Genomic DNA, 26,958 nt, shown 5'->3' with positions numbered 1-26,958 from the left:
TAATCACTGCCCATATTGCTAAAAGTCAGGAATCGGAAGATCCCTTGTCTTTTCAAATCTACCATTTATTTTAATTTGCAAAATCAGCCTTCGAGTTTAGCGAACAATTGCATGAGACGTCTACAGAATGCACAGCCTATCCGTTACATTTTGTTTTGGGGTTTGCTTTTTACTGTTGTTGCTGCATAAAGGTGACAATTTTTCCCCCTTCCACACTAAACAGCTTTAACACTCCGGCATTTATATTGCCATATATCTTAGCACATATTGTCTGAAGACTGCAATCTTAAACCAGGGGCGAAAATAGGCTTTATTTCACCTGGGTCAAAGACTCAGCTTGGCACACACCCACCCATATGCATTTGTGTACACACACACAGAGGCTGGGAGCATCAATGGCACCTCTTTAGGGGCTTCACCCTGGGCAAAAAACCTGACTAGACTCCGCCCCTTAGCTACGGCTCTGTTTAAACAGACTTATTAGAGAATCAGCCCCACCAAATCAGTGGAACTTGTTTCCAAGTAAACATGCATAAGATCGTGCTGCATGGCCAAAATTTGAATTAAGCTGTGAAAGCTTTTATTTTATTTTATTTTATTTTATTATTTTATTTTATTTTATAACTCACCTGTTTCAATAAACATTGCTTGGGAACATATTAATGAATGTCAATGTGAACATAGCCTGGGATCTTATTCCCTACCTATTTTTCTTCTTCTTTTCCCCTTTGGGGAGTGGGTGGGGCGAAGAAGATTGTGATTGGTGAAAATGCTTTGTAAGAGAAGAAAAAATAGGGTTTACTTTGTTGTTGCTGCTGCTGGTTTTTTTTTCCGTTTTCCGTTTTTGTTTTTTTACTAAATGCTATTCTTATATGTTGGCATTCCATGAATGAGAAAGCTTCTTGTTTTGCAAAAGGGGGGGGGGGACGGTGTACATTTAATGCAATGTACACAGTGCATTCATGGACAGTTTTTGCTCTTCATGCGTTTCCACAAGTTCTGGGGTACTGTTCATTAAGCTTTACCATGTTGCAAACAAGATGTTGTTCACTGTTTCTGCATGGCATTTTAAATAGGATGGAAGAATGCTTGATACATATTAATACGTCTTTCGATCCCATTTGCAGGCCTGAAGACCATTGTGGGGGCCCTAATTCAGTCAGTGAAGAAGCTCTCGGATGTGATGATCCTGACTGTGTTTTGTCTGAGTGTATTTGCTTTAATAGGGCTTCAGCTTTTCATGGGGAACTTGAGGCATAAGTGCCTGATTTGGCCACCTGAAAACTTTACTTTTGAAAGCGACTTCAATAATAGCACAGTGGGAGAAAATGGTACCTTTGTTAACACTACAGAGAGCACCTTTGACTGGGAGGAGTACATTGAGGAAGAAAGTAAGCATGATTGATACGAATATATACACCTACATAGGACGTGTGTTATGCAAGTTATATTAAAAAAAAGCTGAAAGATTAAAATTAGGGGTGCAACATTTGGTCCAAGCAGTTGGCTATTTCACCTGGCTAAAAGCCTTTTGATCTGCTGACAAAATGGTCTCCTCCAATTAATCAGGCAGCAAATTTCTTTTTTTTATATATAAAAAAATCAGCAAGTCATGTTTTAATACGCACTTACAAAAGGCACAAGCAACAAATGCCACCACTGGAGGCATTTCTCCTTCTCTCTTGCACAGGAGGGAATGCATCTTTTAAGACGTGCTATCACCTAAAATTTTAAAAAAAAGAGAGTATTATTATTCAGAACTTTTCTTGTTATTCATGCACAAATTTATGCAGTTCAAATCAGTGAACTCTGGAGTGAGTAATCAACTAAGATTTCTTACTCTTAATCAATAGGGAGCCTTTAGCCCTCAAGTGCCAAGACAACAGTGATTGGGAGAGAGATTCCTAGTTATTTTTTTAAAACAAACAAACCGAAACAAATATTTGTATTCTTTCCTTTGGTGGGATCCAGACTACCTATGGGTAGGAATGGGAGAGGTATTTTTTCCCTTGATAACCCTTCCCCTTGCAGCCTACTCTGCCTCTCCCCAAAAGGCTGCTGTAGGGGACCAGCCCATGGGACCCATCAGAAAAGCAGGGGAGGTGGCACTGAGAGCTGCCGGGAGGAAGGGGAGTTGTTAAAAATGGCTTCTCCCACTCCCCTTCCTCCAGAGGGAATCCTACTGGATCTTGAGCTGCTCTGCAAATGGAAAGACAAGATGGGGACCAAATCACTTGGTTATAGTTCTATATGAATCTGTGTTTCCTTTTTTAAAAAAAAAAATTATTAAAGGTTTTCTTAATACAATAGAAAAAGCAAACAAAATAACATATGATTTTTTCAATATCCACATTTTCTTCACTTCTTTGGACTGCCTCACATCTCTCGTTCCTGCGTTCTAAGTTTTTCGAACTTTACCCAGCAAATTATCACCTTGTTTCAATTCTTATATTATAATTTCCAATATTGTGTCCCTAATTTTAGATAATTTTACCCAAACCTTAAAAGCTTAATTTTAGCATAATATTTATCCAAAATTTGTCTTTTCTTATATTTTCATTTATCTTCATATTCCTTTTAACTATCTTAATGGTGCCATATTATTAATAATCTTACATCTTTCTTAACACTCATACAATTTACAATATTTTTGTAAATAGTCCTTAAATTTCTTCCAGTCCTCCTCCACAGCCTCTTCTCCCAGGTCTCGGATTCTGCCAGTCATTTCTGCTAACTCCATATAGTCTATCAGTTGCATCTGCCATTCTTCCAGTGTGGGCAAATCTTGGGTTTTCCAGTGCTTGGCGAGAAGTATCCTTGCTGCTGTTGTTGCATACATAAAAAATGTCCGATCCTTCTTTAACACCCTCTGGCCGATGATGCCTAAAAGAAAGGCCTCTGGTTTCTTAGGGAAGGTATACTTAAATACCTTTTTCAACTCATTATATATCATTTCCCAGAAAGCCTTAACTCTAGGGCAGGTCCACCAGAGGTGAAAGAACGTTCCTTCAGTTTCTTTACATTTCCAACATTTATTATCAGACAAATGGTATATTTTTGCAAGCTTGACTGGGGTCATGTACCACCTATATATCATTTTCATAATATTTTCTTTCAAGGCATTACATGCCGTGAATTTCAACCCGGTGGTCCATAACCTTTCCCAGTCAGCAAACATGATATTGTACCCAATGTCCTGTGCCCATTTTATCATAGCCGATTTAACTGTTTCATCTTGTGTATTCCATTTTAGCAGCAAATTATACATTCTTGAAAGTACCTTAGTCTTAGGTTCTAACAATTCCGTTTCCAACTTTGATTTTTCCACCTGGAATCCTATCTTTTTATCCATCTTGAAAACCTCTTTGATCTGAGCGTAATGTAACCAATCTCGCACTTTATCTTTTAGTTTCTCCAAACTCTGCTATATGAATCTGTGTTTCCTAACAGCAACGACTGAAAAATACAGTTCTTTATCCTTTCCCCCCCAAAATCAGGTCATTTTTATGTTTTGGAAGGACAAAGAGATGCCCTGCTTTGTGGCAACAGCTCTGATGCTGGGTAAGAATTTCTAATAATTCGTTGAATTCTCTACAATAAAACTAAGGAGCACCAAGCCTCTTGACAGAGAGGTACCTGAACACTCCGGCATCTGATCGGAGCTTTGGTATGAGTGAGCAATGCCAACTACACACACACATACCCTTTCGCAAGCAGTCCTAAGAGTCCAGAATGTGCCCATACCAGGCTAGAATATAACCTAATGTAAATAAGGCATCTAGTTTAGGATAGAGGATCAAGATAGGTTGTTTGGAAATACATTTACTGGCTTAATCTCCATAAAATAAAAAAAATTCAGTGAGATAATAAAGCAATTTGGCAATTAGGTGCACGGGTTTCTCCTAGGGGAGAGAGAAGAGTATGCATATGCCAGCAATTATCTCCTTTGAAACGATCTGGGCTTAATTGCTAGAGCAGCTTTCTGATTCCAGAGGTCACCTTCTACAAAACTGCATTGGCTGGGGCAGGGTGTGTGTGTGTGTGTATGTGTGTGTGTGGCTATTTATGATCCTATCTTTAGCTCATGGGTTAGAGCTGACAACCCTACGCATGACATAGGGATTTCCCAGCCTAAGCCTAAGCCTTCTCTCTTTTGCAATGTGGCACGTTTATCTGCCTTTTTAATGTCATAAGGTGGTTGGTTTTGTACCTAACTCCCTTGATTAATTCACTTGGGGGTAGGGAAGCTCTTTCAGCCACCTTCCTTTATGGACAAGCTTTAGGGAGCCGGTGGTGGGTGAGGCCAGAGGCAAAAGAGCGCACAACACTGATCGTGAATATTGCCTTTGTTCGGGAGGGTAGTATCTTCGCTCTACCCTCTATTCAGGCAAACAAGAAGCATGATTGGGTTTCAAGGCCTGGCAAAAGCATTCAGGGAGTTCTAGGGAGGCTGTGTGGCCTTAAGAAACCCCAGATGAGAGTCTTGACAGAGAGGCCTTGTTTGTTCCGTGTCCCTGAAGCCACTAAAGAAGATCAGATGTGCGGCTGTTGCAGACTCTTGCCATTTGAAAAGGCTCTCCCAAAATTTTGTCTGTGTCTAGTGGTCGTTGGATGCTATTTGTTCATACCTCATATGAGAGGTATAGTCATAGTGAAGATGCCTATGTAACCAATGAATAAGTAACATGGAATTAAGAATATAGATCGAAATTAAGGATATAGATAGTCAAGAGAAATGAAAGGCTTAAAAGCGACTCTGGAGCAAAGCATGGCTCTACCAAACTTCAATCCTATTAAACAAGCCCTTTTAGCTTTGTGCTGAGTCATTGCAGTAGCTAAATGTTTGCTTGAGAGCCAATTAGAAATAATAAAATGAGGTGATAAAATATTTGAGTTGCATTTAAATTATTCCATGAGCATTTGGCCTTGGAATTAATCATAAATGTTTCATTATTAGTCCAGAAGCTTGTCTGTGTTTGTCTGTTGCATAAAAAATTGACCAAGTGCCCTGTGGCAACTTAAAAGTCTTAACAGATTGAATGGCATGATGATTCTGAGACATACACTCCTTCGTCTCATGTGTGAGCCGAATTTAATGTTAATGTTAATGTTAGATTTATCTTTAAAAATACAACTGTATATATTTTTTTTCTGAATGAAATCCTGTAGACTCCCAATGGAATCTTGTAGACTCTATGATATAACTTTGGAAATGAAAGATTAGACGCTTTGGTCAGCTAATCCTGGGGCAATTCACAGCAAACTAAGGCTTGAAGCCAAAATTACCTTATAAAACATACTTCCAAGGCATATGTAGATACAAAGCCTCATTTCAGAAATAAGCAGACTTACAGTGCAGCCCTGGACATGTCTACTCAGAAGTAAGTTCCAGTGAGTTTGGTGGGGCTTAACTCTGAGGTAAGTAGGAATAGGACTACAGTCCCAGGCACGCATTGCTCCTAAATGAAATCTATGGACTTGAGTTAGCAAAGACTAGGTTTGTTTCATTCATTTTAATGGGACCTCTAAGCGCACCTAACTTGGTCTGGATCTAACCTCTTAATTCTGAAGAACAACTAGGAAAACAAACCATTCAATTTAGGGGGGGGGGAATGTGGCCTTGAAAATACCACACAATGGAAGCAAAAGAAATATTGTGTTGTGTTTCACCATGGTTTCCTTTTTCATAGTCAATGTCCGGAAGGATATGTGTGTGTAAAAGCTGGTCGAAACCCCAACTATGGCTACACAAGTTTTGATACCTTCAGCTGGGCCTTCTTGTCGCTCTTTCGGCTGATGACTCAGGACTACTGGGAAAACCTTTACCAACTGGTGAGAACCATCACGAGGCAAGCTTAGTATGTATGATAATAAAGCGGGGGCTTTCTTTCTTCCTGTGTGTGACTTTTCAAAAAACCTGACGCAAAACCTGAAGCAATTAGTTATAATTTATGCATATTTGGGGCGTCATTACAATATGCGGTTGATGAATAGGCAAGGCAGTATCATCGGCAGAAAACCTAACCGGTGAGACCTTGTTGTTTCTCCCCACACTAGACCTTAAGAGCTGCTGGCAAAACGTACATGATCTTTTTTGTCCTGGTGATTTTCCTGGGCTCTTTCTACCTGATCAACCTGATCCTGGCTGTTGTTGCCATGGCCTATGAAGAGCAGAACCAAGCCACCATGGAAGAAGCAGAGCAGAAGGAGGCCGAGTTCCAGCAGATGCTGGAGCAGCTGAAAAAGCAACAGGAAGAAGCCCAGGTAGCTTTCTTCTGGAAAATGCACTGCTTGTAATGCACTTGCTATAATGCGCTGACATAAACTTGTATCTTATCAGATTTTTATGTTCCTGGGCAGCACCTGCCAAGGCCCTCACTGACATCCAGAGCTCTCTGGACCTTCTGATGTTCTCCTTCTTGTTGCCACTTACTAGCCTGCATGCTTGGTCTCCCTCTCTCTCGGCCAAGTGGGAGTGATAGGACTGAGGAGCCAGAGAAGCTAGTTGACTTTCCAGCCCTTTCCCTCTGGACAGCCAACAGAGAAGAAGTGGGTGACTGCAGGAGCCAGGCAGAATGGCCAGGGTTGGGCAATAGGGGCAACGTTCCTCCAAATCTGCAGCTGGCATTGGATTTAAGCTTCCCTACGGGGTGAGTTCCCATTGTTCGGTCTCAGCTCCTGCCAACCTAGCAGTTTGAAAGCACGTCAAGTGTGCAAGTAGATAAATAGGTACCGCTCCAGCGGGAAGGTAAACGGCATTTCCGTGCACTGCTCTTGTTCGCCAGAAGCCGCTTATTCATGCTGGCCACATGACCCAGAAGCTGTACGCCGGCTCCCTCGGCCAATAAAGCAAGATGAGCGCCACAACCCCAGAGTTGGTCACAACAGGACCTAATGGTCAGGGGATGATTGCCCTAAACAGGACCTAATGGTCAGGGGATGGTTGCTAAACACGAGGAAGGAGAGTGGGGCAGTACTCACTAGGCTGCACATATGCTAGTCCCACCCCTAACCTCTGTGTGGTTGACTGAAGCCATGAATGGGGCTTTATTTGGAGACAGTTTTATGTGTGATAGGGAACCCTGGTGTGGTCTCAGTTCCCAATCAGGCATTCAGGGACTTTTCTCATGTTCCTCCAGCTTTGTGAAGGGCAGTATGGGACTGCTGTAAGTGCAGCAGCTGAAGACAGGGCCTGCAGGCATGATCCAGTCTGAACAGTGTACAGGAGGGTCTTGGGAGATCAGACTGGCCTTGACCAGAGACAGGGCCTTTTTGGCCGTGGCCCCGGCCTGGTGAAACACTCTTTCACAATAGACTAGGGCCCTGCAAGATTTGAAATCTTTCCGCAGGGCCTGCAAGATGGAGCTGTTCCGCCAGGCCTTTGGTCAGCCTGACTCATTTTCTCTTTGTATAAGAACAAGCATGAAGGAGGTTCCCAGCCCACTCATAGGTCCTTATAATATCAGTGGAAACAGTTGGTCTTGGCGAGTATTAACTGCTTCCAATTTTAACCTGAAGATTGCCACATGTCCACTTTTAATGTTAATGTTAATTTTAATGTTAACTGTGGGATGTATCTTAATTGATTGATCTCTTGTGTTATGCATATCGTCTTATTTATATGATGTTAGCAACTCTGAGCCCAGCTTTGGCTGTGGAGGGCAGGCTGAACGATGGGGGTGAAGACACTCCTTATCAATGAATGTGACTCATCAAAGGGATAGGAGGACTAGAAGTGAAAAACTCTGCAGAAGCAAATAACTAATGATCCGCTGGCCTTCACTACCAACTCTTAAATAGTAGGGTGGAATTGGCTGGTGTGTTCCAGAAACATGGCCTGGTGGAAGTAGCTGTGAAGGAGAAAAGATTGGGAGCTAATGGCTCTCTGTTGGACTATAAGAGGAATAGGCATGTTCTAAGCAGAGGCAACATACCATTGGTGGCTAACTTATTAAAAACTACAGGGACAACTATGCTGTACTGTATTGTCAGAGAACTTCATTACCTTAAAAGAAGAAAGCAAGCATTATTTTATTCCAAATAGAGAGGCACTAATTATTGACATTTGTATGTAATTGCTTTGTGACTGTGTACCCTTGGAAGCAATAATGAATCTCTCTAAGGTTATGATTTAATGTGGTAATCCAACTAATGCTAATTACCTGACACTGTAACACAACAGACAACAGCAGCTGTGGCAGCAGCATCGATGGCATCAAGAGATTTCAGCGGCGTGGGAGGATTGGGGGAGCTCTTGGAAAGTTCTTCAGAGGCATCTAAATTAAGCACCAAGAGTGCTAAAGAAAGGAGGAACAGGCGGAGGAAAAAAAGGCAGAAGGAACTTTTGGAAGAAGAAGATAGGGCCGAAGCTGAACAGTTTCCTAAATCTGAATCGGAAGACAGTATCCGAAGGGGAGCTCAACTATCCTATGAAAAAAGGACTTCAACTCACCAGGTAAAGTATGCAAGCTATGTAATTCTGAGGCAAATTTTTTCATGTATATCCCAGGTCATAAGGAATAGGACAGAGCCCTTTTCATGGTGGCCCCACAACTGCACAACTCTCTTCCACAAGAGGCCTGCTATGCTCCATAATTAGGGTCTTATAGAAAATCCATTAAGACTATTAATTTCTCCTTTTTTTGGTCCAAGTCAAGGCATTCAAATAGAGACTGGCTTTGTTTTGCAGTGTTTCCCACTGAATTCTATGGAACAAGCTAAAAAGCATGCAATCTGGGTCATAGCTGAAAGAAGGCAAAGCCTGAAGATATTGGGGGTCACCAATGGCAGAGGGGGATATTTCATCCTCACCTCAACAGTGTCCCTGAGTGCATCCTTTTACTTTCTCCCATATAAGTGAATATTTACATTTGAGGACAAATAAGAGGTGGAAGCAAAGGCTGCCCCACCACCACAGTAACCCCATTGTGGCAGTCCTACCTCTCCTTCCAGTACCGAATTTAGTGTCGGGGGAACAGAGTGGGGGCTACATGATCCCAAGACATAGGTGTAGGTGTTATACATTTATTTCTAAAACTTGCCACTACCAAAGTCCTGAAGCAATTTACAGTCAAACGAAAAGATCAAATAGCAAAAATAAAATAAAACATATTAAAAACATATGCAGAACAAAATATCATAAAAGGGTTTATCTCCATCTTAACCACCACGTGAAATTTACATGTGAAATGTTGTAATGTATATAATGGTGGTTTAAAATAAAAGTTGCTAAGCCAGGAACTTCAAACCTCTAATTTCAGAGTATCTTTAGAACCAATAGGAAAATCAATCAGACTAGTCCGGGGATTACTGGAAGTTTAAAGTAACTAGATCCGAAAGCATATTCAGAAGCAGGAGTAATAAATCTTAACAGAAGGATTGTCTCCCCACCTCCCAGTACTAGTGATGACTTTATTTATTCATGAGTACTTCTAATGAAATATGCAGAGAGGGAGTAAAAGATTCCATTAAGGAGTTTCTTGTTGTGCAATTAAATAAAAGCGTGTCCAGCAAAAATTGATTCCCCCCCCCCCTTCTCTCAGTGGCAAAGTCCCCATCTTCAGGTCTCTTGTGGCTGCTGGATGTTGCTTGAAAGCATTAATTGATGAGACAGTATGATTAATAAATGGTGGATTAATAGATCTCAAGTTAAATGGATTTAGCCATTGGGCTTCCCCCAAAGCAGTAAGCAACAGCCGCCTACTTAATATGCTTTCTTTTGCCTTCAGAAGCATCTACTGATGTTTGAAAGATCCCCCTTGAGGATAATGCAGGGTGGGTCATGGCTATGTATAATTAAATGGTTGAGGGGATTTTGCCTAACAATGTTGCCTTGCATAATGGGTTGAAGAAGAACAAGCAAGCCTGGGCTGTGTAAATGGGTGTCAAAACTTGAATAGGAACATAGAAGTCCCCTTATACTGAATAATTGGTCCATCTATGGTCCATCTATGAACACTAATATATACTCAAAGTGTATACCCAGTTCTGAACAAACTAAGCCTCGTCATAGCTGCCAGAGGGCTGTGAAAAATTGTGTGCCAGGCTTTTTGGACTCGTCTACCCATGAAGTTTCTGAAACTAAAGGGGGTACATTGGTTGCCCGATATGATTTCCCCCCCCCCCAGCTCTCCTACCCCACTATTAAGGTTGCAGGGATTGAAACTTCCGCAGGCAAAGCTCTCCTGCCTGAGCTAGCATCCTTCCCAAGACCAGGGGAGATCTGGGTCTATGGAAGAATAAGCCAAGTTGAGTATCCTGAAACAGCGGGACGCGGGTGGTGATGTGGGTTAAACCACAGAGCCTAGGACTTGCTGATCAGAAGGTCGGCGGTTTGAATCCCTGCCACAGAGTGAGCTCCCGTTTCTTAGTCCCTGCTCCTACCAACCTAGCAGTTTGAAAGCATGTCAAAGTGCAAGTAGATAAATAGGTACTGCTCTGGCAGGAAGGTAAACGGCGTTTCCGTGCGCTGCTCTGGTTCGCCAGGAGCAGCTTAGTCATGCTGGCCACATGACCCGGAAGCTGTACGCCGGCTCCCTCGGCCAATAAAGCGAGATGAGTGCTGCAACCCCAGAGTCGGTCACGATTGGACCTAATTGTCAGGGGTCCCTTTACCTTTAAGTCAAAAGCAATTAAAACAACAACAACCCACAAGTGGTTCGAAATACTAACTGTGTTGTTGTTCCCCCTCTTCCCCTCCCCCACCCCCCTCACAGTCTTTGTTGAGCCTTCGCGGCTCCTTGTTTTCCCCGAGGCGCAACAGCAGAACCAGCATTTTCAGCTTCAGAGGCCGAGCAAAGGACATAGGATCGGAAAACGACTTTGCTGACGACGAGCACAGCACCCTCGAGGACAACGAGAGCAGAAGGGACTCTCTCTTTGTCCCAAACAGACACAACAGCGAGCGCCGCAACAGCAACACCAGCCAGGCGAGCTTGTCGTCAAGGATGGTGCCGGCGATTCCGGTGAACGGGAAGATGCACAGCACCGTGGATTGCAATGGCGTCGTTTCCTTGGCGGGAGGACCTCCTGGGCTCATATCCCCTCCTGGGCAGCTTCTGCTGGAGGTGAGAAGCTTCCTATTCCACTCTGTCGCATCTGGCATGTTTCTCACATCTTAGACCCCCGGTGGGAGACCTCAAGCTCAGGGGCCGAATGAACAACTCTGTCTGGCCCTCAGAACTCTCTCCAGGCCACACCCACCACTGGTTCATCTTTTCCCCCTGAGTTTCCTTCCTGGCTTGAATGTGCCCATGAACTCTTAATCATGCTTGTTGTTTGGATGGAGATAGAAGGGTGTATTTAGAAAGTAGACTACTGGGGTAAAAGCAAAAATTACATTCATCGCATGTGCCGTCAGGTGGTAGCCCAGAATGGAATGTGAACCAGGTTTCCCCATCCCTGCCTTACATTATGATGCCTCTGTTTGTGTATACGGCCTCTGATTTTCCTAGATGGCTACCACCACCACTAAAGCACATGCAAAGTTGTGCGTATTGAACACCACCAAAAAACCTCAGATCTTGGTGTGATCATCGTATATGTTGGGGGTCACATTTATATAACTTATGGCTTGAGTTCCTGGAATTATATTGGCCACAATTGTATTTTCAGGGTACCACCACCGAAACAGAAATAAGAAAAAGAAGATTGAGCTCTTACCAGATTTCGATGGAGTTGATGGAAGAATCTGCAGCAAGGCAAAGAGCCATGAGTATAGCCAGTATACTCACAAACACCATGGAAGGTACCTGGTTGGGGGGGGGGGGCAGGAATATGTTTGGCCATGTATTGTGCTGATATCACACTCTTAAAAGAGGGCCACTTCTATTTCAGTGGAAAGTAAGCATTGTTAAGTGCTGAACCCTTAGGCATTCATTGAGCATTTCCATTATTTAGAGTGATTCAAGTTGATTCAGCCCTTGTAAAATTCCCTAATTTTGTTTCCACCTCCCTGTCAGGCAGCTGTTAAAATGATTTTCAGGTGATTTTTGCATCGTCTCTAATGATGGCATGCCTGGCCTTCCTGGGTAACAGGTATTTCTGATGCACCAAAGAAGAAAAGAATCTTCCTGTTCTTAGTGGCATGAGAAGCAATTAGTTTGTACCAAAACTTGTGCCTCATCTACCTCATCTAAGTGCTAACGCTTCAAAATGACAGTGGTTGGCAAACCAAGGGAAGACAATTGTAGCCTTGTGTACACACCAGTCAGATTTTTATTGTTTGTGGGCAACGCCCATTACAATATAAATCACAAAACAACCACAATGGGCAATCCAATACAAGGGTAAGTAAAAGCATCAAGTTTTGGAATTACAAATAATCGAAACTTAAAATGATAAATCATTTATAGTTTTTTTTTAAAAAAAATCCCTTAGCAGTTTTTTTTAAAAAAGTATCCTGTAACATTCTCATTTTTAGCTAACAAACTTTCTAACGTCAGCCAGCAACCATCTAATTTTGTAATAATCAGATAATCCTATGTAGTGTATAGTTCTGGCTGTTCATTGCAGAAAGCCGATTTATTTTTTATTTTTTTTAACAAATATCTTGCCTATAAAATCTTTTTCCAGAACTTGAAGAATCCAGACAGAAGTGTCCACCATGCTGGTATAGATTTGCAAACACGTTCTTGATCTGGGATTGCTGGCCTCCTTGGCTAAAAGTGAAGCACATCATGAATTTGATAGTGATGGATCCATTTGTGGATCTTGCTATCACCATCTGCATTGTTTTGAATACGCTGTTTATGGCTATGGAGCACTATCCGATGACTCCCTATTTCAACCATGTCCTTTATGTTGGAAACCTGGTATGTGAACAAGTATTTATTCACGTGATCTTATAATAGGAATCCTTAAGGCAATGTACAATGCGGTATACAAGAATTTTGAAATGTAACTCAATTAAAAAGAGAAGCCAAGTAAAAAGCAGTGGAATGTACCAGAATCAAGATGCACAGAATCCAGATATGTAGCACCATCTTGAAAAAAATTCCCTGAGTAACCGGGGAGATTTTCAGTGGCATCTAAAATTATCTGAAAAAAGTGTGCATGCACACGAAAGCTCATACCGATAACAAACTTAGTTGATCTCTAAGGTGCTACTGGACGGAATTTTTTAAATTTTGTTTTATCTAAAATTAAATCAGTGATGAGCATCACTGGGTTTCCCTGATGAAAGTTATTTAGCAAACGTGCTGTAAAAGTCCTGCTCCAAGATTACCAGGTTTAATCCCCTGGAGGAAAGGGCTGGATTTTCAGGCTCTCTTTATAAACCCCCCAGGAGTCCCCGAAAGTGGGTGGCAGAGCCCCCATTCAACAAATTCTCACTGCCATCCCAGAGCCCGAACAGGACATTCTCTATGGACTCCAAAGAGGGTCTCCTTATGAGCCAGAGGTGAAGCGGGGCTTTGCTGAGATCCTTCAGCCTCCTAGCTAACAGCTGGCATGTGGGGAAAACACACATCAACTGAGCAAGCCCCCATGCTCTTTGGGCTCGTTAAGCTGCTCAACTGAAGCGTGGAAGCCCCTCCCTGCCTCAGCTGAGCCAGGCCCCACCCTGCTGAGGGAGGAGCTCGTTAAGTAGCTCAACTGAAGCGCGGAAGCCCCTCCCTGCCTCACCTGAGCCAGGCCCCCCCCCTGCTGAGGGAGGAGCTCGTTAAGTAGCTCAACTGAAGCGTGGAAGCCCCTCCTTGCCTCACCTGAGCCAGGCCCCACCCTGCTGAGGGAGGAGCTCGTTAAGCAGCTCAACTGAAGCGTGGAAGCCCCTCCCTGCCTCAGCTGAGCCAGGCCCCCCCCCTGCTGAGGGAGGAGCTCGTTAAGCAGCTCAACTGAAGCGTGGAAGCCCCTCCCTGCCTCACCTGAGCCAGCCCCCCCCCCCCCGCTGATGGAGGAGCTCGTTAAGCTGCTCAACTGAAGCGTGGAAGCCCCTCCTTGCCTCACCTGAGCCAGGCCCCATCCTGCTGAGGGAGGAGCTCGTTAAGCAGCTCACCTGAAGCATGGAAGCCCCTCCTTGTCTCACCTGAGCCAGGCCCCATCCTGCTGAGGGAGGAGCTCGTTAAGCAGCTCAACTGAAGCGTGGAAGCCCCTCCTTGCCTCACCTGAGCCAGGCCCCATCCTGCTGAGGGAGGAGCTCGTTAAGCAGCTCACCTGAAGCATGGAAGACCCTCCTTGTCACACCTGAGCCAGGCCCCATCCTGCTGAGGGAGGAGCTCGTTAAGCAGCTCAACTGAAGCGTGGAAGCCCCTCCTTGCCTCACCTGAGCCAGGCCCCCCCCCTGCTGAGGGAGGAGCTCGTTAAGCAGCTCACCTGAAGCATGGAAGACCCTCCTTGTCTCACCTGAGCCAGGCCCCCCCCCTGCTGAGGGAGGAGCTCGTTAAGCAGCTCAACTGAAGCATGGAAGCCCCTCCCTGCCTCAGCTGAGCAAGGCCCCACCCTGCTGAGGGAGGAGCTCGTTAAGTAGCTCAACTGAAGCGCGGAAGCCCCTCCTTGCCTCACCTGAGCCAGGCCCCCCCCTGCTGAGGGAGGAGCTCGTTAAGCAGCTCAACTGAAGCGCGGAAGCCCCTCCCTGCCTCAGCTGAGCAAGGCCCCACCCTGCTGAGGGAGGAGCTCGTTAAGCAGCTCAACTGAAGCGCGGAAGCCCCTCCCTGCCTCAGCTGAGCAAGGCCCCACCCTGCTGATGGAGGAGCTCGTTAAGCTGCTCAACTGAAGCGTGGAAGCCCCTCCTTGCCTCACCTGAGCCAGGCCCCATCCTGCTGAGGGAGGAGCTCGTTAAGCAGCTCAACTGAAGCGTGGAAGCCCCTCCTTGCCTCACCTGAGCCAGGCCCCATCCTGCTGAGGGAGGAGCTCGTTAAGCAGCTCACCTGAAGCATGGAAGACCCTCCTTGTCACACCTGAGCCAGGCCCCATCCTGCTGAGGGAGGAGCTCGTTAAGCAGCTCAACTGAAGCGTGGAAGCCGCTCCCTGCCTCAGCTGAGCCAGGCCCCATCCTGCTGAGGGAGGAGCTCGTTAAGTAGCTCAACTGAAGCGTGGAAGCCCCTCCCTGCCTCAGCTGAGCCAGGCCCCACCCTGCTGAGGGAGGAGCTCATTAAGCTGCTCAACTGAAGCGTGGAAGCCCCTCCTTGCCTCACCTGAGCCAGGCCCCATCCTGCTGAGGGAGGAGCTCGTTAAGCAGCTCAACTGAAGCGTGGAAGCCCCTCCTTGCCTCACCTGAGCCAGGCCCCCCCCTGCTGAGGGAGGAGCTCGTTAAGCAGCTCACCTGAAGCATGGAAGACCCTCCTTGTCTCACCTGAGCCAGGCCCCCCCCCCCCTGCTGAGGGAGGAGCTCGTTAAGCAGCTCAACTGAAGCGTGGAAGCCCCTCCCTGCCTCAGCTGAGCAAGGCCCCACCCTGCTGATGGAGGAGCTCGTTAACCTGCTCAACTGAAGCGTGGAAGCCCCTCCTTGCCTCACCTGAGCCAGGCCCCATCCTGCTGAGGGAGGAGCTCGTTAAGCAGCTCAACTGAAGCGTGGAAGCCCCTCCTTGCCTCACCTGAGCCAGGCCCCCCCCCCTGCTGAGGGAGGAGCTCGTTAAGCAGCTCACCTGAAGCATGGAAGACCCTCCTTGTCTCACCTGAGCCAGCCCCCCCCTGCTGAGGGAGAAGCTCGTTAAGCAGCTCACCTGAAGCATGGAAGACCCTCCTTGTCTCACCTGAGCCAGGCCCCCCCCCTGCTGAGGGAGGAGCTCGTTAAGCAGCTCAACTGAAGCGTGGAAGCCCCTCCTTGCCTCAGCTGAGCCAGGCCCCCCCCTGCTGAGGGAGGAGCTCGTTAAGCAGCTCAACTGAAGCGCGGAAGCCCCTCCTTGTCTCACCTGAGCCAGGCCCCATCCTGCTGAGGGAGGAGCTCGTTAAGCAGCTCAACTGAAGCGCGGAAGCCCCTCCTTGTCTCACCTGAGCCAGGCCCCACCCTGCTGAGGGAGGAGCTCGTTAAGCTGCTCAACTGAAGCGTGGAAGCCCCTCCTTGCCTCACTGAGCCAGGCCCCACCCTGCTGAGGGAGGAGCTCGTTAAGCAGCTCACCTGAAGCATGGAAGACCCTCCTTGTCACACCTGAGCCAGGCCCCATCCTGCTGAGGGAGGAGCTCGTTAAGCAGCTCAACTGAAGCGTGGAAGCCCCTCCTTGCCTCACCTGAGCCAGGCCCCCCCCCTGCTGAGGGAGGAGCTCGTTAAGCAGCTCACCTGAAGCATGGAAGACCCTCCTTGTCTCACCTGAGCCAGGCCCCCCCCCTGCTGAGGGAGGAGCTCGTTAAGCAGCTCAACTGAAGCATGGAAGCCCCTCCCTGCCTCAGCTGAGCAAGGCCCCACCCTGCTGAGGGAGGAGCTCGTTAAGTAGCTCAACTGAAGCGCGGAAGCCCCTCCTTGCCTCACCTGAGCCAGGCCCCCCCCTGCTGAGGGAGGAGCTCGTTAAGCAGCTCAACTGAAGCGCGGAAGCCCCTCCCTGCCTCAGCTGAGCAAGGCCCCACCCTGCTGAGGGAGGAGCTCGTTAAGCAGCTCAACTGAAGCGTGGAAGCCCCTCCTTGCCTCAGCTGAGCAAGGCCCCACCCTGCTGAGGGAGGAGCTCGTTAAGCAGCTCAACTGAAGCGCGGAAGCCCCTCCCTGCCTCAGCTGAGCAAGGCCCCACCCTGCTGAGGGAGGAGCTCGTTAAGCTGCTCAACTGAAGCGTGGAAGCCCCTCCTTGCCTCACCTGAGCCAGGCCCCATCCTGCTGAGGGAGGAGCTCGTTAAGCAGCTCAACTGAAGCGTGGAAGCCCCTCCTTGCCTCACCTGAGCCAGGCCCCATCCTGCTGAGGGAGGAGCTCGTTAAGCAGCTCACCTGAAGCATGGAAGACCCTCCTTGTCACACCTGAGCCAGGCCCCATCCTGCTGAGGGAGGAGCTCGTTAAGCAGCTCAACTGAAGCGTGGAAGCCGCTCCCTGCCTCAGCTGAGCCAGGCCCCATCCTGCTGAGGGAGGAGCTCGTTAAGTAGCTCAACTGAAGCGTGGAAGCCCCTCCCTGCCTCAGCTGAGCCAGGCCCCACCCTGCTGAGGGAGGAGCTCATTAAGCTGCTCAACTGAAGCGTGGAAGCCCCTCCTTGCCTCACCTGAGCCAGGCCCCATCCTGCTGAGGGAGGAGCTCGTTAAGCAGCTCAACTGAAGCGTGGAAGCCCCTCCTTGCCTCACCTGAGCCAGGCCCCCCCCTGCTGAGGGAGGAGCTCGTTAAGCAGCTCACCTGAAGCATGGAAGACCCTCCTTGTCTCACCTGAGCCAGGCCCCCCCCCCCTGCTGAGGGAGGAGCTCGTTAAGCAGCTCAACTGAAGCGTGGAAGCCCCTCCCTGCCTCAGCTGAGCAAGGCCCCACCCTGCTGATGGAGGAGCTCGTTAACCTGCTCAACTGAAGCGTGGAAGCCCCTCCTTGCCTCACCTGAGCCAGGCCCCATCCTGCTGAGGGAGGAGCTCGTTAAGCAGCTCAACTGAAGCGTGGAAGCCCCTCCTTGCCTCACCTGAGCCAGGCCCCCCCCCCCCTGCTGAGGGAGGAGCTCGTTAAGCAGCTCACCTGAAGCATGGAAGACCCTCCTTGTCTCACCTGAGCCAGCCCCCCCCTGCTGAGGGAGAAGCTCGTTAAGCAGCTCACCTGAAGCATGGAAGACCCTCCTTGTCTCACCTGAGCCAGGCCCCCCCCCTGCTGAGGGAGGAGCTCGTTAAGCAGCTCAACTGAAGCGTGGAAGCCCCTCCCTGCCTCAGCTGAGCAAGGCCCCACCCTGCTGATGGAGGAGCTCGTTAACCTGCTCAACTGAAGCGTGGAAGCCCCTCCTTGCCTCACCTGAGCCAGGCCCCATCCTGCTGAGGGAGGAGCTCGTTAAGCAGCTCAACTGAAGCGCGGAAGCCCCTCCTTGTCTCACCTGAGCCAGGCCCCACCCTGCTGAGGGAGGAGCTCGTTAAGCTGCTCAACTGAAGCGTGGAAGCCCCTCCTTGCCTCACTGAGCCAGGCCCCACCCTGCTGAGGGAGGAGCTCGTTAAGCTGCTCAACTGAAGCGCGGAAGCCCCTCCTTGCCTCACCTGAGCCAGGCCCCATCCTGCTGAGGGAGGAGCTCGTTAAGCAGCTCAACTGAAGCGTGGAAGCCCCTCCCTGCCTCAGCTGAGCCAGGCCCCACCCTGCTGAGGGAGGAGCTCCCCCTTGCCTCAACTGAGCAGCCTCAACAAGCTTCTGGCTGCCAAGGGGATGCACCCCCCCAGCTCAAAAAGATCGCCTTTAGGCTGGGTCTTCTGAGGGAGGTGTGTTCCCTAGAAAAATAGCACGGGGGGCACTATTGCTGTGGTTTTGCCCCACTAGACACACCACTCCTGCCCTACAGGATAAAAGAAATGCTTGTGGACAGTGCTATTTTTCTGAAAAGAACTGTGCCAGAAATCACCAGAACTCTTATAGTAGTGCCCACCTGAGATGTGCCAGAACTGAGTTCTAGTGAGTTCCGGCTGCAAAAAAAAGGCCTGCTTGTGGGTAACTAGAAATATCTACTTCAAACTTGTCACCGTCTTTCACTTGAAAATAAGCTACGCACAATAAAGGCAACTAGTTGCTAATGCCCTAAAAATCACTGCTGTTAACCAAACAGGTGTATTTTGTGTGCTTTTTAAAGTCTGATTGCACTGTGTTTGTGAATAATCACCATCCTAATTCCACAGGTGTGGGTCTCCTTAGCAAAGCCATTGGGAAGACTAGCGGGAAATGACTATGCAAAGCTCTTAAACAGATGGCTCTCTTTGCATCCCACCCCTATTACCTTCGCTTCTTTAGGCTCTCATTAATGAAAATGCGATTACGAATGTTATTTGACAATATTAGAGAATCTTAGCCCATGTAATCTAAGCTGCTTTGCAGAGATCATTTGTGGAGCAACACTTAGGCTTAGCCTATATAATTTTTTCACAAGCTGATTTAGCCGTGCCACCATTGTTCCAGCGCAGAATTGTCTGCAACGCTGGAAAGTTTGTAGATCACATTGCCATCTCATTACCTTTGTTCAGTAAAACAAATTAGTTAGGAACCTAATATTTCAAAAAGTGCTTTAAAATAAGAAAAAAGACCATCATAATAATGTTGCCACTTTAGTAGTGTGGTGGTGGAATATTTAACAGTACCATTCTGATAATCCAAATTAATTCTAATATATCAGTGGTTGACCTGAAAGTCCCCATTTATGTCCTCACGTCCCCAGACAGAAATTATACCTTTATGGACCTTTCATTTTCCTAGGACATGAAACTATATCAGCTTTTAATGTGAAACATGAACACAAATAGAATAAATATTCATACCTGTGTAATTTAACACTGTTCAAGTTCCAGCGAATGACCTACTGATTTAGAGGTGCTGATTCAGAATGCATAAGAACAGCACATTTGGCTGGTGCCCTTAGTGCCAGATATAATTAGATCATGCCATCTATGCACACTGTATTATGTTCCACCCTTTTCTGTTATTACCATTATTACAATTGATTTATAAGCTGCATCATGAAGTGTTCTAGGGGCCATCAAAAGAATTCTTAAATCCCCATTGTGGGTATCTTAGGGTGAAGGTGCAAGTGAGCGGTGCAGAAAATCGAAACAGACTACAGTACTCAGACCATTTACTTCAGCATGTGAGGTGTGACTTTAACCTTGCAATCCACCTGTTTTCCAGTTAATTTAGGGCTGGTTCCCAAAGGCCAGTGGGCCTCTTGTGAGTGTATCAGGAGTGTGCAGGATTGCTAGGTTCATATTCCAGAGGCACTTGCGCAGAAACACTGATCACATCCACACATAGCTTCCTTCAGTAACCCCGGGAATTTTCACATACCTGCAATTCTTAGCACCTTTAGCAAGCTGGAGTTTGTGGTAACAATAAAATATTTGTGTTACCGATCACTTGTTTTAAAACGTATGTGGGAAACAGGTACGTGCTGTAGGGTACTCCCATCTGAAGCAGTCTTCATACTGTATTAACTTTAATTAGGGACGAATGCTGGTTCACAATGTCCTCCCTGCTGGTACTCATTTAAAAACCTCAAGTCTTTTACTCTCTTAATCTCTTAACCTCATTTTGTTGGTTTCCATCCAAAGGAAGTTAATTTACTATTATTTGGTGGCCTGCTTTGTAGCTTGGCAATTGATTATGAGCCTTTTCCTTCTTCTCCTTTTCAGCCAAAGGAAATTACGATGAAAGACCTTGATTACTTCTACATAATTAAAAAATTAATCGTATTAAAATTAAGTGTTTCGTTTTTAACAGAAAAACGTTAATTGAAGGGGCTTCAGAAGTGACAGGAGAATGTCTCCACAGAAATGAAAAGTTCAAGCAAAAGCATTTTAAAAAATGACCCAAATGTTAGGGATATCGAAGATAAGAGCATTTTTCTGCTATGTTACCTGAAAATATCTGCCACCCTATTTTTTTACTATGACAGCATTCCAGAATATGAAATGCAGTATGATGTGAATAATATATAGAGAGAGATTGCTATCCTAATGCTGTTCTAGCATTCATTCAACAGGATGCCACAATGAAAGACCACCCTAAACTCACCATTTTAAAGTGGTGAGCCCCTTAGGAATCAATTATACTTCGTTTCAAATAATTTTTTTGGTTTGTAAACTTAGTATGCAATTGGGCTAGTTTAATTTAAAAGAACTCAAATGAAGTGTAAACTAATTCATTATACTTGCACTTAGGTCTTCACTGGGATCTTCACTGCAGAAATGGTCCTCAAGATAATAGCCATGGATCCTTATTACTATTTCCAAGAAGGCTGGAATATTTTTGATGGCATCATTGTCAGCTTGAGTTTGATGGAGCTGGGTCTTGCAAATGTGGAAGGGTTGTCAGTCCTAAGATCCTTCAGACTGGTAAATGTGCAAACAGTACAACACAAGTTTTCACATAATTTCCAGTGTTTATAGGCAGAATGCAATATTGGCTTTGGCGTATTTGAAAGAAACTGAGATCAAACTTTTTTACTGTTTTGAATTTAATAAGTATCGCTTGTGAAATTTATTAACTGATTAGTAACTCCACCATGTTCCTTGAATTCATGCTTTAATCTAGTCTATAAAACAAATGTCATTCCAAAAGGATTTGACACATACGGTATACCAAATGTGAACTGATGGCTACTGTACAAATGCTAATTGCAATGGAAAAAAAATATGTGAATGCAGTTATAAATGCTCAGTATGTGGCCTGTTTCTCATTCATTTCCTAAATTCCACTAAATGTATATAAGCAGTTTGTTCCTCCTTCTCTCTCTAAATTTTGACCAAATGTATTATGTTTTCATTTCTGAAGCTAAAATACAAAACACATGGAGAAGTATTTTCACTAGTAATGATAATGTCTTATTGTTATTGTTTTCCAGCTCCGGGTTTTCAAATTGGCAAAATCCTGGCCGACACTAAATATGCTGATCAAAATTATCGGCAACTCTGTGGGAGCTTTGGGAAATCTGACTTTGGTCCTGGCCATCATTGTCTTCATTTTTGCTGTGGTGGGCATGCAGCTGTTTGGCAAAAGCTACAAGGAATGTGTGTGCAAGATTGCAGAAGACTGTGAGCTTCCGCGTTGGCACATGAACGACTTTTTCCACTCTTTCTTGATTGTTTTCCGAGTCCTTTGTGGAGAATGGATAGAAACCATGTGGGACTGCATGGAAGTTGCAGGTCAAACCATGTGCCTCATTGTGTTCATGCTGGTCATGGTGATTGGAAACCTCGTGGTATGTAAATCAGGCTTTTTGAAAAATATTAGGATGGCCAATAAACGCTGTGTTGTAGAAAAATCACTAGGCCAGAGTTTGACTCTGGGTCCTTATTAAGCTTTGCATAGTATTAATGTGAATGGTTTTACAAGGCCAGTTTTCTTAGAAGAACAAGTTGGCCACAGAAGAAAAATATGTTATTTTAGTTTGCCATGAGAAAAACAGAGGAGAAACTATGTGTCGGAACAAAAGTGCTTCTCTATCTATGCACATTATGTTTTAGAAAAAATGCAGCCGTACGTAGGATCTCCCCGATAATAGGCTGAGAAACTGTTTTAAAACAAAGTGATCTATTGATTGGCCCACTGTGTGTGTCTCCTTCCTCCTCCTCCTCCTCCTCCTCCTCTTCCTTTGTCGATCTTCTTTTTCTGTACAATAGAAACCTGTATTGGTTTTGTTCTTTTCCCCACCTTTTAGGTACTGAACCTCTTTCTGGCCTTGCTTCTGAGCTCCTTTAGTTCAGATAACCTCGCTGCTACTGATGACGATAACGAAATAAACAATCTTCAGATTGCTGTCGCAAGAATTCAAAAGGGAGTAGATTATGTAAAGAAAAAATTACGAGAGGTTGTCGAAAAAGGCGTTGTCAGGAGGCAGAAAGCTGTGGAGGATATCAAAGCGCTCGAAGAACTAAGCAACAAGAAAGACAACTACATTTCCAACCATATGATGGTTGAAATAACTAGAGACGTTAATTACCTGAGAGATGGGAATGGAACCACAAGTGGTGTGGGCACAGGCAGCAGTGTGGAAAAATACATTATTGATGAAAATGATTATATGTCATTCATAAATAATCCAGGCCTTACTGTGACTGTACCAATGGCAGTTGGAGAGTCGGATTTTGAAAATATAAATACAGAGGAATTTAGCAGCGAATCTGAAATTGAAGAAGGCAAAGAGGTAGGATTTTACACACACACACATATATATATACACAAGCACATGTGAAATGAAGCTGAAAACTAATGAAAAATACAATTTTGAATGTATTTTATTGACATTGTCGTATTTATGTCTCTGCACATGTCGCAGTGCTGCAAGATTAGGCAGTTCTTACTTCATAGCAACCTTCTTACTGCTTATTAGTTTCTTATTGTAAGCGTGTGTTTGGTTTACAATGGTGACATTTCTCCCATGGTGTGAAATTTTGAATGTGTGGGGGTCATGGTGCACGAGGAGGGGGCTGTTAATTTCCCTTATCAGCTATGAGCCCACCCTGAAAATTCCCTCACAGATCATTTAAAAATACTCCTACTAGGGCCAATAGGAGGTGATTCCCCCCAAGCCTTATAGGGGAAAGGGCAAGGAGAGGGGGATGGGGGCTGAATGGGGAGACCCTACAGGTTGAATCAGACCTATGTACTAACTTACTCCTGATGGGCTTACTCCTGGTGTCAACAGTGCTGAGCTAGATGGAGCTATAGCCAGTATAAGACAACTTCCTATGTCCCCATGTTCTCTTGCACATGAGAGTCTTGCAACTCATCTTTCATGCTCTGCTATGCAGTAGCAACAGAACATCAGGTTGAATGGTAGAAGAGCTCGCCTCATCAGAGAAGGTGAAAGCTCAGGGAAGGTGTCTGTAAGGGTGTAGAAGAGTTGGAGTCAATAATGCCCCCTTGCCACACACCTCAAGTTCCTTAGAGCATTCCCCCGGAAGCTGGTATTTAAAAAGCTGAACAAAAGTGGGGTGGGGGAGAGAGAGAGACTGTTAACTTAGATGTAAAAAAACAGCTCTGCCCTGCTTTCCTCACATCCGTGCTAATGGGAAACGACTGTTCAGACTATCACTGAAACCTAAAAGAAAATGTAAAGTGGTTTTGAGGAAAACCGCACTAGGCAGAGGCCTACGGGAATGGGCTGGCCAGGATCCAAACCCTTCATGTGCAAACAGAAAGTGTGTCTGATCCACACATAGGAATACGTGTGTGAGAGAGATAGTTTGAGTAGCAGCCCTTCGCACCTCATGGAGTGCTATTCTGGGGGACCTTAAGCCTGGAGTAGTTTCAAGGTGCTTCCCATGAAGGAACAGAGAAGTACATCTAAGTACTTGGGCTTGCAGCTGTGCTGAATAATCCTTGAAGCATTTTACTTGATAGATTGCTACCGAAATATCAAGTATTCAAGTTCTTGAGTATTATTTAGTCACCTATATGAGTACTCCAGAAAAGATGCAAACAAAACTTTTTATGGAAGGGAATAAAATGACATAAATTCAGGAAAAATGAAATCTGGACATCTATTTAGGTTATGTGGTGATCTTGCCTTGGAAATGTATGGTTTTCATTGGGAAAAGCTTTAAAGTATGGCATTTCCTATTTTAGACAGAAGTATCTCTTTTCGTCCCAATCTCTTGCTTCCATAGACTTGATTCTTCTTATATGCAGGATTTGTAGTTTTTACTACTGACTGGTGGTTTGGCGATGTGCACAATTATTGACAGGTATTTATTAGAGCTGGCTGTATTCAGTGGGTCATCTTGACATCAAAAAATTTATTTGATTCCAGCATGAGTCAGAATGGCCAAAGAAATGATCTCCTAACATTATTATAAACTGCTGTCTAATGTGGCAGTAATCTCAGTGAGCGGCATTGATGAATAGAAAACATAAATGAAGCCTAGCCAAATGAAGCCTACATCCTACTTTATAGAGGGCAGCTCTCTATTTGAAATGTTGTCAGAGGACACTCCTCTGTTTCAAGGCAACCTCTGTTTGAATGCCTATCTGGTCCAAGTCTCATTTTAAAATATTAAGGCATTGGTTTGCATCAAATTTGCAAATAACGTAAGTAAAAATCCAACAAAATCTCACCAAAATGGGGAATTCCTATGGCCAGTTGTGCAAATAGCTACTAAATGTTGCTAAACCTTTCACCAGCAATTATATATGGTGTGTTCTGGAAGCACTGGACATTTTTAAAAAATAAGATTATCTTTTAAAGTTTCAAAGCCAAAATGCTTCTTTTGGCATTTGTATGCTGTATAATTTACTCTTACAGCTCTCTTTTTCCTGTTCTCAATAATTTCTTGTAGTGGTTTCTTAACCAGTTATGTAACATTTATATGAAGTGCATCACCAATTCCTTCCTCTAGACTATTCTCTCCATCATTCCTTTTCTCGTCATTAGGTCTTCTGTGTTCTGGTCTTGAAGTACTATAGTTAAATGAATTCACTGATTGGTTGAGAGTTAGGTTCATTTTCTTACCCAGTGATACTTCACCTGTTATTAGTAATTTTGATTTTGATTTTTTTTAAAGGATATTTGTTTCCTAATACCTGGCTGAGAATATGTTCTGTGCAGCTTGTTTTATTTATTTTCAAACTGATGTTTAATTTGCAATTTTATTTATCTTAAATTGGAGCTTAACTGTGTCCTAAACTAATGGAAGTGTTTCTCCTTAATAGAAGCAACAGTTGCTTTATTCTTCTTTTCAGTTGTGTGGCTCAACACTTTGAGGGTTGTGCAGGAGCATAACTTCCAAGATTCATAAAATAGAAAGAGACACATTTAGTTTCACACATTCATTCCTCAGGCCCCTCCCCTGGAATATTCATAATTAAGGTCAAGGGGAAGCCTGTCGAATTGAGAAGCTCCAGGACATCTTTGCAGAAAAAAATCTGAAACAACAGCCCTTCCCTCAAAAAAGGAACAGTAGAGGTCTCAGTTACTGAGGAAAACAAACTTCTTGCCATTTCTATCTTTTTTCTGTCTTTGGTTCATCAGATCCTTCTGCAAGCTATTGATTACAGTGTAAAAGGCAGAATGGTTAAGAAACCAGAAAGGGGGAAGAGAATAAGCCTTTTCTCTTTATGCTAAATAATACATTAATTTAGGCTCTAGTCCAAGAGACCACTGATGATGGACAGACCATTTTTTAACAAGCAACACTTAATATATTTCTGGATTAAAATAGGAATCCTAACAAAGGGGAGATCACCTTGCAGAAGAAGGAGCTTTGCCAGATCAAAATGTTCTAGAACGGGGCATCGTGGTTCTTGCTTTAACAAAGTAATAGAAATCTAGGATGTCTCCCACTCCCCCCAAAAAACAAGTTGCCTGTCACATTAGAATGAAGAAATTAACTTAAATAGTTGTGTTCCTGTGCGTGCTTATTTGCAGTAAATTCCAATTTAACTCAGAGAGACTTGCTTCTGAACGTTCATGTGTATATTGAGCTTTAAGCTCACAAAGGGCTGGCTCCAGTCAACTTTGGGGAGGAGCTCTCAAACTCAGTCTCCTAACACCAGCACTTTTCCTTGCCATAGCTGGCTCGCCTGGGGAGGAAGAGTGAATTTAAGTGGGGGGAAAGAAGGCCCAGTGTCCACAGTTGGCTCAGTGGTCCTGTTCTCCTGACTGATCCCTACAATGCCAGCTGCTGATTGTGGATCCAGACTCATGCTTCAGAAGGAAGGAGGGAGGGGTACTTAATTCCAGGATCCTCTCCTGATCTCTTAACCATAGTTTAACAGCTGTAGGCATTACATCACCAGCACATGAAACAAAATAAAGTTGCTGTGATTGCTAATCCTTCATAGTGATCCCTGTTACCCTGATTATGCAAACATAGACCATGTGGGGAATCTGTGGCCTTCCACTTGTTGTTAGACTACAGCTCCCACCATTCTTGACCATTGGCCATGCTGGGTGGTGATGATGGGAGTTAGATCCTGACAATATATAGAAGGCTGCAGATTCACTGGCCCTGATGTAGAAGCTTCTTAAGGATGTAAACTGAATTCTGCAACCAGCCAGTTATCTGTATATACCTTTTCTTGCAAGTTTGATAATGATATCTTTAGCTCTCTTTCTCTCCCCCCCCCCTTCCTGAAAATGTACTAAAGCCATGTCTGAATGCTAGCCTCCAAAGAGCAAAAGACTGGAGGTAATATGTCATGAACTTCATTGCCTGCCATTCTTACTTCTCACAGGGGTAAAACCAAGCAGGAGCAATCAAGAAGGCAGCTCTGGTCCTTTTTAACCAGGTAGATTCAACGTACCGCCACTCTTGCACAGGTTACCTAAGCAAGTTATACATACATAATCACACTTTTCTGGTGAATATTGACTGGCCTGCATGCTACCGAGCTATGTTTCCTTCCCTGCCCATTGCAAGACGGTCTATAGACATGCACAGCTGCTCTCTGCTGA

The 26,958-nt window shown here is 45.1% G+C and overlaps 1 protein-coding gene across 1 annotated transcript in view; it reads left to right on the top strand.

Moving 5' to 3' along the window:
- The window catches only part of LOC310827442 (sodium channel protein type 2 subunit alpha-like), a 72,717-nt gene that overhangs the window by 22,700 nt on the left and 23,059 nt on the right, over positions 1-26,958 (top strand). Inside the window, exons 8-18 of the mRNA XM_083703498.1 lie at positions 1,128-1,391; positions 3,498-3,561; positions 5,691-5,832; positions 6,058-6,264; positions 8,183-8,455; positions 10,716-11,066; positions 11,614-11,746; positions 12,574-12,812; positions 20,723-20,896; positions 21,406-21,762; positions 22,222-22,707. Coding sequence (XP_083559624.1) covers positions 1,128-1,391; positions 3,498-3,561; positions 5,691-5,832; positions 6,058-6,264; positions 8,183-8,455; positions 10,716-11,066; positions 11,614-11,746; positions 12,574-12,812; positions 20,723-20,896; positions 21,406-21,762; positions 22,222-22,707 — 2,690 coding nt within the window. The remainder of the gene's footprint in view (positions 1-1,127; positions 1,392-3,497; positions 3,562-5,690; positions 5,833-6,057; positions 6,265-8,182; positions 8,456-10,715; positions 11,067-11,613; positions 11,747-12,573; positions 12,813-20,722; positions 20,897-21,405; positions 21,763-22,221; positions 22,708-26,958) is intronic.

The sequence above is a fragment of the Podarcis gaigeae genome, assembly GCF_964106915.1.
Source record: "Podarcis gaigeae genome assembly, chromosome: 1".
NCBI lineage: Eukaryota > Metazoa > Chordata > Lepidosauria > Squamata > Lacertidae > Podarcis > Podarcis gaigeae.
Note: the sequence above shows the minus strand (reverse complement) of the source record. Positions and strands in the feature narration are given on the sequence as shown.